Here is a 16,397-nt window from a genome sequence, read left to right as displayed (position 1 = left end):
CTTCTCTCATGGCCATGTAAATTTTTGTCTTGTAATTTTTTGTTTTCAAAAAAAAAAATGAAAAATGAAAAAAAAACATCATTACGTTCTTTTTGTTCAATAAGGCCATAGGAAAGAAGAAATTTATAAGTCAAGCAAGAAATCGAAGAGAAGAGTTAATTGTCAAGGTTCTATGAGGTTCGAGAGTTTATCATCAACAGTTGAAGACCGAAGAAGGCATTGTTTCTACTGAGAACTGTGAGAGAGTCGAAGAAAGATGCATTTTGGTTTCTTTGTTATCTGCTTTCAATCTGGAACAAAATCTTTCTAGCACTGGTTTAACTCATCACACGTAATTAGTCCAGCTGTGTAGCAGATGTCCCTCTCATTTTTATCTCTCTCCTAATCTTATCCAGCTGTAAAGCATCGGACGCATCTTACAATGTTTATCTAGCTGTGTAGCGGATATCTCTTTATCTAGCAGTGGTGTGGATGTGTCTCCCCTTTTCTTCAGTCAGCTTTAGAGCTGACACCTTTAATTTCTCTGGCATTCTACTTACTTGGAGATAGGTTGAGAATATGTATGTCCTCATAGCTCTTTGGATACTAGTGACCAATTAGGAGTAAAGGTTTTGTGGGTACACCTCTGGTAAACCCTCCGGAGACAACACTCCGCCGCTAGGGCCACCTAGCGGTTTAACGGCCTGTTGCACGTGCTAAGTGTAGTCTTTTTATTTTTCCAAAAATAAATTTTGCTCGAGGACTAGCTGATAGGCACATTTATGTGTCTTATATAATCTCAATTGTATGTATTATTAGTGCTAGATTTTATATTTATTATGGATTTTTATGTCCCTGTAGGTATTTTTGGAGAAATAAGCTTTTGCGGCGAAATTGGCTAAAAAGTGGTTTTTGCGCTCGTGGGAGAAAATTACTATACGGACTCTCACTTTGGATAAGGGTAACCTAATTACTAAGGTGCACCCCATTTCAGGGCATGTACTAAAGAGACACCGGAACTGGATAGGGGGAGGTCATCTTCAAAATTCAAAACAGAAATTGGCGGGAAGAATAGGCAGCAACGACAACAGTTTTTGAGCAGAGATTTGAGCGACTTAGGAGGAGATTCAATGGGCATATTTGGTACCTACGGACTCTAGGAGACATAACAGGCCTAATGCAATCATCTATACCCATCCAATTGGGCTGGGTAAGTCGGAAAATCCACACAAAGTTAAGACAGCAACACGGTCCCTGTTTAGGGTTTGAGATTAGTTTGAGAGATTTAAGGGATTTTATTGCGTGGGATATACTTAAAATAAGTTGAGTCCAAGTCCTAGAAGATATTTGAGACGAGAGAATAGCTAAAAACATGGTGGAACGCAACAAGAAGAGGATTATTCTTCAAACTGCCCGTGGAGAATAATGGAGATTTTCAACGAGTTTGATCGAGTTTCAAGGTGATTCAAAGCCTATAAATAGTTGGGTTTACGTCATAGAAAGTTTATCAAGAGTTAGGGGTCGATTGGAAGGCCAGCAGAGAGGCGCAGGAGGAGTTGCAGGAATTGTACCTGCTGCTGCTGCTGCCATTAACAAAGCTCGAAGAACACGAAGAACACACCTGCAAAGACAGTCGTTATTTGAATAGTGGAAAGACTAGCGCCAGTGGGTCTTAAAAGAAGGCGTCAACAGCTGTCTTATTTTCGCAGCGTCAACAGCAGTGGTATTTTATCGTTCTTTTCTGGACGCCGTCTGTGGGTCGCAGAATCATTGTTTTCATTCTTTTCACTCTTTTAATCAACTTTTTGAGCATCAAATATTTATTTTTAGAACATGATTATTATGAGTAGCTAAACCCCATTACTGGGATGATGGAGGAAACCATTCTTTATGCATGAGTAATTCTATTTAATTCTTTATGACTATTTGCACTATTATGAGTTGTTTTATGATTTTCTTGATTATTTGTGATTTTATCTGATGATGTATGCTTAGTCTAGGAACTCTTGATGCATCATGCTTATGATTTACATCTAATACTTTACAAAATCTAGTTTTGGCAAAGAAAAGAGTCGATATTTGTTATCATTATAAGCTATAATTGTCTAGAATTAATAGTTGATTCGCATGAGTATAAGAATTGGTGGAATCCTGAGTCCTAGTATCTCTTGATCCTGTGAAAATTTTGTATATATTTTTGTTTTTAAATCTATTCAAGTCCGAGCAACGAATTCTTACTACCACTTTTAAGACTACAACAAAATGGCATCGCCGACGCGGACTTGTATATAGATTTTTTTTTAGGTTTAATTTTTTTTTATTAGTTATTATTATTTGTTCCTTTTTACGTTTCTTTTTGTGTCTTTGATTTACAGGTTCGAAGTGGAATACTAAGGACTTGGGAACAAAAAGCTTAAAGCTTAAAGCTAAAAGAGAAGAAAAAAAAAAGACATAATTTTTTTTAGGATTTAATTTTTATTATTTTTTTTGTATAAAGCTTTTATTTATTTTATTTTTTTTAGAATTTGTAAATAGGCTTTATTTTTCATAATTTTTGTAATTTTTGGACTTTTTATTTGGACTTTATTCTGGACTTTTGGACAATTATTTTTTATTTTTTAACCCTACGGAAGGATATTATAAGAAAAAAAATATTATATAAACTGCGTGCAGGGAAGGACGACGATTACGATATCGTCTCGGCCCCTCGGGTTCGTACATGACATAGGAGTCGTGGCCCGAGTCGACTTCAGCGGTTCATCGCCCGTCTGGTACGGGAGGTAAGTCCAATCGAAACACCCGCAAATCTCCTGAAAGCGGGTTACTGTCTGCCTTAAGGTGATAATTGTTTGAGGACGAACCGGACTGTCTTTATTTTCCTAGTAAAGGGCAAGGCCTGGCCTAAACAAGATAAGGGTTCGGATTTCATCACCGTTCCCTTCTTGCCCGACTTAGGAAAACGAAACCTAACGCGAACCCAAGCTTAAAATTTGGAATAGAACGAGACCGATAGGGTAACGAGCTTAAATAGGAAACTCGTTCGAAAAATATTGGTTGCTCTTTAAGCACACTCCAAAGTTCATGATGGTTTCTATGAGTTGAATGCGTGACTGCGCCGCCTTGTGATAGCGGTGAGGCCTTGGGTATCAAAGCTCCACTGAGCTTCCCTCGCCTCGATTTAACTTACATTAGATCGGATTGATTCCAGAGGGGTGTGCTCAAATTGTAACGAATTCCTTTTCGAAGGAATAGAAGCTGGTCTAGAAACAATCTAAGTGGAGCCATCATGCTTTTTGTTTGCTAGAAATCTTTAGGTTTGTTTTGGTGGAGTCGAGTCGGCCTTGTTTGTGATTGCATAGAATTCCCCTGCAATTAAGAATGTCGAACTGGTATGATAGAAGCCAATACAATGAATATCGACCTGAATTTGAATATGGACATCATCAATATAATGACCATAGTGACTGGGGACGCCAACCTTTTCAAGGTTATGGTTCATACCATGGTGAGCCCAATTACTATCCGCACGCGCATCAGTCATACGAGCAAGAAGATTATAATACTAGTTCTTCGTCTTTAGAGGATACAATCAAACTATTGAAAAGTAGTCCTTATTATGATCCTTCAGTTCCTATTCCTTCTCTAGAAGAGACTCTCAGGAATTTAGCTGAGTCATCACGTCAGTTAGCTGAATCGACGTATAAATTAGATGAGGTGAATAATGTAGTTATGGACGAAAGAACTGCAACAACAACTGAATCTGTAGAAGATATCCTCAATAGATTAACTCAAAACTTAGATCCTACACTAAGGGAACTTTCTTTGGAAGAGACCCTTGAGAGGATAGCTGAGTCGACACGTAGACTTGAGTTAGAGACGAACGAAAGTATTGCTCGAAATAACTTGAATTGCCAATATAGTGTATCCAATAATACCCTTGAGAATGAAGATACTTTTTCACATAATCAAGATAACGAGGTTATAATTGGTAACACTACTTATTTAGATAAGGTTCAATCATCTTCGTACTATTATGATGATGAGGATAGTAGTGATGAAGAATCTGAAATATGTAGGCATAGTGATCAGGAATCTAGTAATCCAATTGAGCTTTATAGTGATTATATTATTTCTACTTCAAATCCAAATAATTTTTATGATTATTCACCTATTCTAAAGGACGAGGATTTGATTAAGGATACCACCGTTTTAGACGATGTAGTTTTTCCTTTTGATTACGAAGCCGATAGTGGTTTAGAGGAACGGGTTCATTTCGAAAATACTGTTTTAGAGTCTAGCGACTTAGAAACAATAGTCTTGAAAGAAGAAGATAGACCCGTAAAGATGAGTAAAGATGCACTACCTGATAATAACTTAGAAGAATCTCTTGAATATTTTAAGGACTCTGAAGATACGGAAATTCAAGAAATAATTAGAGGTATATCTAGAGACACTGAAAACTCTAAGTTTGGGGGTGATTATCACTTCCCTAGTGCCTTACCTTTAACTCTCAGAAAGTCCCCACACTTAGGACTTGATATCTCTGCCTCGACCATTTTACAAGATTACCTTCATACTCGTTTTCCCGAGCCTAATGATGTCCAGGAAGAAGTTCAGTCGTTAGAAACCCATCCTCTGGTTGATGTGGTTTGCCCAGGCTATGATCCCCAGATTGACTTTGTTTTCCCACCAAATAGTTTTCTTCCAACTGTGGGAACGTTTAGATTTCAAATGTGTCACTTATTAAGTTCTAAGACTAAGCCTAAGTCCTTGAGGAAATTAGAATCGACACATTTGCTTCAGAATGACCACTACTCTGACTGTGGTCAACTATGTAAGTCATACCTAATTGACTTAGAGGATCCTAAATTATTTAGGTTATTTTGTGATTCCAGGTTCTTATCTGAGTTTTTCCAGACTCTAGGACCTAATAATTTGGATCCTACCTATGAGGAAATGCATCCGAGGAAAATAGTCTATTTAGACCCCTTCATAGAACCTGAACCTGAACCGCAATTTGCGATAGTTATCCAGAAACTAGGTAAGGGCATGCCAGTATTGTACATTTTCTTGGTTTACTGCAGTTTCCTTTTGTCAGCTCTTTTTGGTTTTAAAGACCCACAGTTATTCCGGCTACTGTTATACGGTTCGAGTTGACTAAACCTTTTCTATGTCTGGCTGAAGACTTTAAACTTAGCACTTCTTGGGAGGTAACCCAAACTCATGCAACCAGGTAATATCTTTCCTTAACTCTTTTGCTTCGAATGGTAATAGTTTCTCCTTGTTCATGTTTTTAATTTTATCTTTAGAACATTGAGGACAATGTTAGATTTAAGTTTGGGGGTATGGGAGAAAATTTTTAGTTGCAGTATGAATAAATAAACTCCAGAGCTTAGAAATTTATGCCTATTTAGGATTGCACTAACTAATCTAAGTGGATGGAAGCATTTTGATTGTAGGAGTTGAGGAACCAATCTGATTAGATGGCAACATCTAGAAGAGTCTATTCATAAAAGCACAGAGCTCAGGTGTTAGAAATAACATGATAGTTTCACCATATCTCGTTGAGTCCTTTTCACTTCTATTTTTATTTTATTTTGTTTTTAAACTATGTTTCTCTAAGTGATATGTGGGGCCCACGATTCAAGTTGTTACCAATGCTAGGGTGAATTAGAGTGATTGAGATACCATGAAAAAAAAAAGGTGAAAAAGAAAAAGAGATTAAAAAAAAAAAAGATGAAAAAAAAATATGGTAGTTACCAAAAAGTAAAAAAAAAAAAAGAAATTGAGACCAGACCATTTGACCAAAAGGAATAAATTCAATAAAGTCGACCACTGGTACCCTTGTATATGCCAGTTGTGTTGACCTAGAGTTAGGTTATCGACCACTGGTACCCTTGTATATGCCAGTGTGTTGATATTAGTCAGACTAGTATCTCAATCCATTAGGATAGGTTCATTTTGGCGGAGGCCTTCAGACAGATATGGGAAACGCCGTTCACTTAGGAAACATCAAAACCATCTATGTTTTTCTATATCCATCTTCTTGATCTATCCATGTGATTAGTTATGACTCCGAATATGATGTCCATAGTGCAACTATCTGAGTAGAGTTCTGTCACTTATATATGAATTTTAGTATGCTTGAGTGCAAACTCGTGTACATCAATTGGAATTTCGCATCAGGGTACTTCCTCTTGTAGTCAATAAGTATGCCAACCAAGGAGATTCTTTAGTGCCTTCCAAGGTTCGTAGTAGATAGCTAGGGTCTGGAGTATTAAGGTTTTGTGGGTATATCTCTTGTAAGCCCTCCCGAGACTATAACTCGGCCACTAGGGCCACCTAGGGGTTTAAAGGCTTATTGCATACGCTAAATCCAATCGACGATGCCTGCGACAGTGAGTTAGGATTTTATTTTCTATTTGATTTGCTCGAAGACTAGCAAATAATGAGTTTGGGGGTATTTGATAGGCACATTTATGTGTCTTATATAATCTCAATTGTATATATTATTAGTGCTCGATTTTATATTTATTATGGCTTTTTATGTCCCTGTAGCTATTTTTGGAGAAATAAGCTTTTGCGGCGAAATTGGCTAAAAAGTGGTTTTTGCGCTCGTGGGAGAAAATTACTATACGGACTCTCACTTTGGATAAGGGGTAATCTAATTACTAAGGGGCACCCCATTTCAGGGCATGTACTAAAGAGACACCGGAACTGGATAGGGGGAGGTCATCTTCAAAATTCAAAACAGAAATTGGCGGGAAGAATAGGCAGCAGCGACAACAGTTTTTGAGCAGAGATTTGAGCGACTTAGGAGGAGATTCAATGGGCATATTTGGTACCTACGGACTCTAGGAGACATAACAGGCCTAATGCAATCATCTATACCCATCCAATTGGGCTGGGTAAGTCGGAAATCCACACAAAGTCAAGACAGCAACACGGTCCCTGTTTAGGGTTTGAGATTAGTTTGAGAGATTTAAGGGATTTTCTTGCGTGGGATATACTTCAAATAAGTTGAGTCCAAGTCCTAGAAGATATTTGAGACGAGAGAATAGCTAAAAACATGGTGGAACGCAACAAGAAGAGGATTATTCTTCAAACTTCCCGTGGAGAATAATGGAGATTTTCAACGAGTTTGATCGAGTTTCAAGGTGATTCAAAGCCTATAAATAGTTGGGTTTACGTCATAGAAAGTTTATCAAGAGTTAGGGGTCGATTGGAAGGCCAGCAGAGAGGCGCAGGAGGAGTTGCAGGAATTGTACCTGCTGCTGCTGCCATTAACAAAGCTCGAAGAACACGAAGAACACACCCTCAAAGACAGTCGTTATTTGAATAGTGGAAAGACTAGCGTACGTGGGTCTTAAAAGAAGGCGTCAACAGCTGTCTTATTTTCGCAGCGTCAACAGCAGTGGTATTTTATCGTTCTTTTCTGGACGCCGTCTGTGGGTCGCAGAATCACTGTTTTCATTCTTTTCACTCTTTTAATCAACTTTTTGAGCATCAAATATTTATTTTTAGAACATGATTATTATGAGTAGCTAAACCCCATTACTGGGATGATGGAGGAAACCATTATTTATGCATGAGTAATTCTATTTAATTCTTTATGACTATTTGCACTATTATGAGTTGTTTTATGATTTTTCTTGATTATTTGTGATTTTATCTGATGATGTATGCTTAGTCTAGGAACTCTTGATGCATCATGCTTATGATTTACATCTAATACTTTACAAAATCTAGTTTTGGCAAAGAAAAGAGTCGATATTTGTTATCATTATAAGCTATAATTGTCTAGAATTAATAGTTGATTCGCATGAGTATAAGAATTGGTGGAATCCTGAGTCCTAGTATCTCTTGATCCTGTGACAATTTTGTATATATTTTTGTTTTTAAATCTATTCAAGTCCGAGCAACGAATTCTTACTACCACTTTTAAGACTACAACAAAATGGCGTCGCCGACGCGGACTTGTATATAGATTTTTTTTTAGGTTTAATTTTTTTTTATTAGTTATTATTATTTGTTCCTTTTTACGTTTCTTTTTGTGTCTTTGATTTACAGGTTCGAAGTGGAATACTAAGGACTTGGGAACAAAAAGCTTAAAGCTTAAAGCTAAAAGAGAAGAAAAAAAAAAGACATAATTTTTTTTAGGATTTAATTTTTATTATTTTTTTTGTATAAAGCTTTTATTTATTTTATTTTTTTTAGAATTTGTAAATAGGCTTTATTTTTCATAATTTTTGTAATTTTTGGACTTTTTATTTGGACTTTATTCTGGACTTTTGGACAATTATTTTTTATTTTTTAACCCTACGGAAGGATATTATAAGAAAAAAAATATTATATAAACTGCGTGCAGGGAAGGACGACGATTACGATATCGTCTCGGCCCATCGGGTTCGTACATGACATAGGAGTCGTGGCCCGAGTCGACTTCAGCGGTTCATCGCCCGTCTGGTACGGGAGGTAAGTCCAATCGAAACACCCGCAAATCTCCTGAAAGCGGGTTACTGTCTGCCTTAAGGTGATAATTGTTTGAGGACGAACCGGACTGTCTTTATTTTCCTAGTAAAGGGCAAGGCCTGGCCTAAACAAGATAAGGGTTCGGATTTCATCACCGTTCCCTTCTTGCCCGACTTAGGAAAACGAAACCTAACGCGAACCCAAGCTTAAAATTTGGAATAGAACGAGACCGATAGGGTAACGAGCTTAAATAGGAAACTCGTTCGAAAAATATTGGTTGCTCTTTAAGCACACTCCAAAGTTCATGATGGTTTATATGAGTTGAATGCGTGACTGCGCCGCCTTGTGATAGCGGTGAGGCCTTGGGTATCAAAGCTCCACTGAGCTTCCCTCGCCTCGATTCAACTTACATTAGCTCGGATTGATTCCAGAGGGGTGTGCTCAAATTGTAACGAATTCCTTTTCGAAGGAATAGAAGCTGGTCTAGAAACAATCTAAGTGGAGCCATCATGCTTTTTGTTTGCTAGAAATCTTTAGGTTTGTTTTGGTGGAGTCGAGTCGGCCTTGTTTGTGATTGCGTAGAATTCCCCTGCAATTAAGAATGTCGAACTGGTAGAACATGAAGAACGGACGTCCAGGAACCGTCGTTCTTCAACAGTGACAACGACAGGTCAGCGTGGGTCATAGGTGTGGGTCTTAGAACCACAGCGACAATAGCACTTCTCTTTTATCGTTCTTTTGTGACGCTTCCTGTAGGTCGCACATTAGCTGTTTACACCATTTTCTCTTCTTCTCTTCATTGTAAACACCATTTGAGCAATAAATAAATATTTTGAGCGTGTTTTTATCATGATGAGCTAAACCCAACACTGGGACGACGAAGGAGGGTGAATTTCATACACGGGTAAATTTATTTTATTCTTTTTTATGACTTTTGCATTAATTTAAAAATGAAATATGATTTGAATTAATTGGTTGTTATTTAATTTGATGATGTATGCTTAGCTTAGGTGTTTTGATACATCATGCTTAGGACTTACAATTGATGTTTTGAGAATCTATCTTGGCAAAATCAGAGTCCATGTTAATTTTATTGAGTTTTAAATTGTCAAAGAATATATGAATGAACCCTGTGTAGTGAATTCGGCCAAATCCTTAGTCCCAGTACCTCTCGCCCATTGTTAATATTTTTGTATATATAATTTTATTAAATCTAAAATTTCATTTCCTTCACAAGTCTGAAACGAATCTTTTTACCACTATCACTACAACAATTTTGAAAATTCCATCAGAGACCTAGCCATCTTACCTCTCCTTGATTGGTCCTCTTCATAAGCATATAAACCTTCTTTCTCAGGGATTATTATGCATTTTACTCGATTTCGGAGTAATCTTTGTTTAGGGACCGTTAACTTCTCATCCGAATTAATCATACGAGTCATGTCATTGACCATCTCATTAACTCGTTGAACCTATTTTTCATATGGAATACACATATTGTAATTATTCATACATAATTAAAAAAAACATATACAAACATAATTAGTAGTATACGTACCACCATCTTCTCCCAATCATGTTCTTCATTCATGGATGTCTTTGATTTTGAACTCTCTCTCTCTCTACCTTGTTGAAATGTCTCTGCGCCTCTGGATCCAAATTTTCCACATAAGGATGAGCCCATTCTTGATACCATTCTATGTAATTCGCATCTGCTTCGGAAGTCCCGTGAGAAGCTTCAAGCGCTCTTCTACTCATTTGGTTTTCTTCTCCTGAACGAGCATTCCAATGCTCAATCAGCGGTGCTGGTTCATAGTTCAATCTGACATCTTTGTCCTTAAATTGGAAGTTGGCTACTCTTAGTGTAAAACGAGAGTCTTCAGGTACAATTTTCTGGACAATACCAATTTTGCGGAGCGTTCTACGAGGATCCAAAATGACGAACCCAGTTGAAATGAAACAAAGGTCCCACATAGGTCGCCACATTAGAAAATACTTTATCACCAACTTCATCGTCTCCGTCCTCATCAAGTTTCAAATATGGACAAAAACCACATCATCAATTGTCAAAGCATCCAACGTTTTCCTCATATCGACCATTTCCGTCTCTTTAGCCTTGTATTGGGTCCCTCCAAAGGGGTATCTTCCTCATGTAGGTTTCTCTATAGCCCAGTTTGTTCCCGAAAAGCCTCAAACATTTAAAATGGTCGTAAGCCCATGATTACGGGAAAAAGAAAAGAATTATAAATAAGATATTACACATAAATCAATATATAAAATTAAAATAAATAAACATTTGTTATATTAAAACAAAAGGATACCTGGATAAGAGCAACATATCCCGTAATTTTTGTTTCGTTCCACCTAGAAGCTTTGCAAAGACTGTTCATCACACTAGCAAGGAGGGCGGTGCCCCACGAGTACCTAGGTACCTCGTTTTTTTCCGGATCGAGACTGAGAGTCTTCAACCACTGCAAATAACAAGCATTTACCTTATTTCCTGAAAAATCGGGAAAAAAACACGGTCCCAAGAGTGTGCCACAAGTAATCTATAGCTGTATGTCTAGCTCTTTCTGCGTTCATCACCATATCTCCACTAGTAGTCTTGCGGTCAGAATCCTCAAACTTCTCCCTCAGACGAACTGTATTAATCTTCCTTGCCATATTAATTGTTTCACGACGTTCACCCGGTAGACTAAATTTCCTTTTAGCTCTAGGCACGGCTCCGCCACCTATCTCAAACTCTTCTTCCACTTCATCTTTCCCCCACCCAAGACACAGAGCTAATCAAAAGGAATAAAATTGTTGAAACCCTCAAACAAAGCCTTTCCTTCCAAAACAAGACCGGTGATTTGCTTTGCATCATCTGGAGTCATAGTCATCTCGCCGAACGGGAGTAGAAAAGTCATGGTTTCGGGCCAGAATCTTTCTCTAAAACCACAAACTGTCACAACATCATACGTATTCTGCAGAGCCTCGATTCCAGACCATAACCCCGAAGCTTTTACCAAAGCTACCACATCTGGATGCTCCTTCTCCAACGGCCAAAACTTTCCTTGTTGGTGCTTTAGTTTAGGGACCGCTTTATCGCGAAACTACAAATAATATAAAATTTTGGTTGTTACAATTAAATATCCATAATAAAATGAAAATAACATATATTAAATATGATTTATTACCTTTGCGGCACAGACCCTAGCAGCCCATGATGACTGGTAACCAATCAAGACGGAACAATCTCTTGGCGCACCCCAAGGTATCTCATTCTTCTTGGGAGGTAAAAACACCATAGCATCAATGATTTGTCTTGCATTTTCTTTTGGTGGATACTTTTTCTTTCCCTCCTTCTTGTCCTTCTCAACTACGGATTTACCTTATCAATGCAACACCTCTAGAAGTGCCAACTTCAGTTCCTCCAGTAACAAGTACACCTTCACTTCCTCCAGCAACTCCAACTTCAGTTCTTCCAATAACAAGTACACCTTCACTTCCTCCAGCAACTCCAACTTCAGTTTCTCCAGTAACAAGTACACCTTCACTTCCTCCAGCAACTCCAACTTCAGTTCCTCCAGTAACAGCACGTACACCTTCACTTCCTCCACCCGTGGAAACTACAACTTGACTACCTAAAGCAGTTGCATCTCTAACTCCATTTCCTCCACCTTCACTTTCTCCACAAGTCAAAACTCCACTTGCATTCCTTGCGTTTGCACCCAATGGTTTTGTGTGACGAGGTTGCGGAGTCGGATGACTACAAGGTGTTACTTCTTGTGATCTTTTCTTCTTCTTTTCTTTTGCTTTGTTCAAAGACAAACAAGACCAAAAACCAAAAGTAGATAAGTAAAAACGGCTGGGAAATCTAGACATAACCAAGTCATGACAATGAATACGGCTAGGAAAAATGGACTGTCCCAGACGCAAACAAAAATTACGGTTGGGATATTTAGTAATCGGCCTAGACGTAAAACAAATAACGTCTAGGAAACATAATTTGCGGCTTAGTTACTCATATTACGGATTGGAAAACATACACATGAAAGAAACAGCTGGTCTAATATTCACATATGGCTAGGAAAAACCTAGCCGTTATATAAAATCGGCTAGGTTACTGACCTTTACGGTTAGGAAAAAGAATTACCGATAGAAAAGACCTAGACGTAAACACTACCACTGAAAAATAATTTCGAACGCAGGATAATATACGGCTAGGTTAAAGAACTTGTTGCAGATAGGATTTCTCAATCTCGTACGCATCGACTATTTTACGGCTGGGAGTTCTTAGATATCCCAACTGTAACACTTACATACAGCTGGGAGTTCTCAGATATCTTAACCGTAAGACATATACATGGCTAGGAAAACAATAGATCCCAACCGTGAAACCTATTTACGGCTGGGAATACAAGAACTCCCAGCAATAAGCATTTTCAGAGACTATTTTTCCAGACCTAAAATTTTCGAAACCAACTGAATAATCAATAAAACGCTTAAATAAAGAGTGGGTTTTTCAATTCATACCTTATTGTTGTCATATCAGGAGTCTCGGCGGCCGGTCCATCTCCTTCATTCACTTCTTCTTGATCTTCAGTTTCTGCTTCATTTGATGAACTTGGTTTCTCTGCTTCAGGAAAAGGTTGATTCGACGAAGATTGACCTAAATTTTCCTTAGGTTTCATGGTTTTATACAATGAATTTAATCGATGACGATTTTTTTTTGAATCGACGATTAATCGTTGAAAAACGAAGAAGGGAAGAAGAAGAAAAATAAAAGAAAGGGGGGAATATGAGAAGAAGAAATAAAGGAGAAGGGGAGGACGATTTTGTTTTAATGCTTTCACTTTTTTTTCTTTTAATGATTTTTCCGTTTTTCTTTATTAGATTAGTTAGTTAATGGAAGGGTAAAAGGGTAATAAATTAAAATGATTGAGGATATTTTTGAATTTTTACATAAATTTGGTCTCCCCCTATAACATTTTGGTTCCAATTAGTAATTTAAGCCCTGCTAGCCCCCTACAGCCCCAATAATAGGGTTCAAAGATTGTATAACTAGGTGTTGCCTTTATTTCTCATATTCATTTTATCTTAGTTCAAGTAGATACTTATCATGCTGCAAGTTTATCAACATAACCAAGGAAGATCTGAAAATTGAATCGAACATTTTTGTTTAAAGCAAAGTTCACACACCAATAACTGAATTCTACGGCTTACAACTATGAGTTGAATCTAATATCTGAATAACATCAATACATTTGAATTTCCTTCTGTCTTCCACTAATTTATCCTTATATTCCACAACTATAATAGGTCCTCAATTACAGTCATTCAGACCTTAAATTCAGTTCTCATCTGACAATTACTGAAAACTCTTGAATAACAACTTGCCTGCCTGCCTAACCGCGCACATAAATCACAACTGCAACGTTTTTATACAAGGGAGATCAAACTAGCACATAAATAAACACACGAAAATATATATATTACCAGTATACCACCGAGACTATTCAGCGCATTTAACTCCAGAGAGGTAAACACGGGATTGAATCACACTTCCCCCTATATAGAAACCAGGCATAACCATAAGTCCAACTTTTGGATTCTCATCGTTCTCGTCCATCAAAATGTTCTTCACCACACTTTCCATGTAAACTTCGGAGAAGTCGCTTCCTCTCTTGACTTGAAAAATTCTTGCTTTAGGATCGAACGAGTAAGCTATACGGTGTAAAAGCCAGATCGACTTAGCCAGTTTCAGAAATGCTTCATAGAACGGTGTTCTAGGATGTCCACCACTCAGAACATAGTTCCGTTGATCCAAATTCCCGAAGAACGACGCCTCCATCTTTAGGGGGAAAACAGCCAAGTACTTGCTTCTGCAGAATTTCCCGAAAATAGAGTCTGGATTTTGGCTCAAGATGTCCAAGGGATCCGTTTTTCTCATGGCGAGGAACTGATTGAAGAAACTCTCTTTAGAGATCGTAACGTCATCATGTTTAACTGAGAAGCTCTCTTCCTGAAACCCACTGAACATTCTTTGACAGATGTGGGATTCAAATGCATATTTCTTATGAGCCCTCTTTGCATATATGACTGTGGGTTCAATCGAATGAGCTGCTGCATCCAGATCCCAGCCTGCAGCTTTCATCATGTTGATCAACGGTTTAGCGAAATCATGGATAGCGTTAAAAGCAGATTCTACTAAAGATGTAAAAAGATCTGGGGTCAAATCTACAGAGAAGAATCCGTTTCCGTCTTCCAAGTCTTCTGATTCTTTGGCCGATACACCTCTGAACTTGAGTTTCCTTTCCAATTTCACCCGCTTCTGGTTTGCTTCCTGGATCCGCTGTTGCAACTGGTGAATCTCAGAGTCTTTAGTCTGAATCTGAGACTGGAATTTCTTCACCATGACCTCATAAGTCTTCAACAAGCTTTGTTGTTCTTGGATTTCTGCGACTAGACGAGAATCTTGAGGAGAAACTGAAACAGGCTTGGGGTTATTGTCTCTGTAAGTATGCTTAAGTTCAGAGAGGTTCTTTAGCTCCGAAATGACTAGTTTATCGGCAGCTTCAATCTTGTCAGCGTCATAAGGAGTGTGTGCAGCTTGAAGCTGGATGTAGGCTGATTTCAGGGAGGAAATGTTAGTGAAAAGTTTAGATATCAGAGCTTCTGTTGGTTCTGGGTTCTGATTCATGGTTTCTTCCATGGGTTGAGGATGAACTTTCTGGCTGTGGCTGTCATGGAGTTGGGTTTCTTTCGATCCTGTCGGTAGCATATCTACTACCCCTGAAAGTGTAGTCGCTTATGTGTCCCTCCGAGAAAGCACTGAAAGAATTTAACCTGCAAATCCCCAGAAAGTTACAGATTAAAATGACATTAGGATGGATCACTACTGAAGTTGATGGAAGCTTCTATATTGCTATCAAAGGGTTATTTCGCTGCCAAATTCTCATTTTGGTTTCCAAAATATCTCACTGGTAGCAATCACACTAGCCCACCAGAAGCTAACCCCCAAAGAGTAATTTAGTGTTTCAGTAATTCAATCTCATCCTAATAAGAAAAAACTGAATCCTTACTCAAAGCAACCGAAGGGTGTGTAATATCTACTTCTCAAGCTCTTCAGTTTCCTTGTAAAATATACAATGCACATAGATCTCTCAACATATCATATGATAAGTTGTTTCAACGCAGTAAAGGTCTACCGTTGACACACACCGAAAGAAAGAAAGAAAGAAAGGTCTACAACTACAACCTTGTTAGTCAAGGCTTCTTCGATGGTGTGAATGTGATTAATTTCACGACTTTATGGTAGACTAGTTGTTACACCGAGCTACTACGATCACTACCCATAGTGAAATTGACAGGAAATATTTCCCATAAAATCCAGACAAACACCGAAATCTGTAACCCATACTAACAACTTGCTTCACCTACAGCTCAAAATAAGTAAATTCATGACCCACACCATTTATAACCAACTAAATATCTCCCATCTTCTAGTACCCAATTCTAACCTAACTTCCCAAAAATTAGAAATACAATTAAAATCCCAAAAATATATACAAAAGATTAAATTTTTACAATCAATTACTCACCTATTTTGACTGCATCCCAGCAATGAATCGTATCCAAAGAACATAATCCTAACCTGTTAAAAATCAAACAATCCAACAAATTCTTGTATTAGAGATTACAAAATGAAAAAACACCCAAAATAAAATAAAAATAAAGTAAAGTTTAGCTACCAACAATTAGGGTTTCTTGTTCAATGAGTCTTCTTGATCATGTTTTTGCAATCTCTCTTCTTTCTCTATCTCTATCTTTTTCAAGTCTTCTTCTTCTTCTTCACAGTCTTCAACAACAACACCGTCAAATAATGAATGATTCCTTTATTAGTAAAAACTCCCAAATCGATCACAATAAAATAACAAATAAAAGGCCCAGCTTTTTTTATT

General features: G+C 37.7%; 1 protein-coding gene across 2 annotated transcripts; it reads right to left on the bottom strand.

The window, feature by feature from the left end:
- Positions 1-13,608: 13,608 nt before the first annotated feature.
- On the bottom strand, positions 13,609-16,355 carry LOC113275243 (protein GRAVITROPIC IN THE LIGHT 1-like). 2 transcript variants are annotated; one of them, XM_026524715.1, is made up of 3 exons: positions 16,188-16,355; positions 16,038-16,090; positions 13,609-15,282 (listed from the first exon to the last, which is right to left on the bottom strand). In XM_026524715.1, the coding sequence occupies exon 3, from the start codon at positions 15,215-15,217 to the stop codon at positions 13,949-13,951; it is 1,269 nt and encodes a 422-aa protein (XP_026380500.1). In that variant the 5' UTR covers positions 15,218-15,282; positions 16,038-16,090; positions 16,188-16,355; the 3' UTR covers positions 13,609-13,948. The 2 variants fall into 2 exon arrangements, with proteins under 2 accessions (XP_026380500.1, XP_026380499.1); XM_026524714.1 differs by having other exon boundaries at positions 16,192-16,353.
- Positions 16,356-16,397: the final 42 nt, after the last annotated feature.

The sequence above is a fragment of the Papaver somniferum genome, chromosome 4, assembly GCF_003573695.1.
Source record: "Papaver somniferum cultivar HN1 chromosome 4, ASM357369v1, whole genome shotgun sequence".
NCBI lineage: Eukaryota > Viridiplantae > Streptophyta > Magnoliopsida > Ranunculales > Papaveraceae > Papaver > Papaver somniferum.
This window is presented reverse-complemented; position numbering and strand designations above follow the sequence as displayed.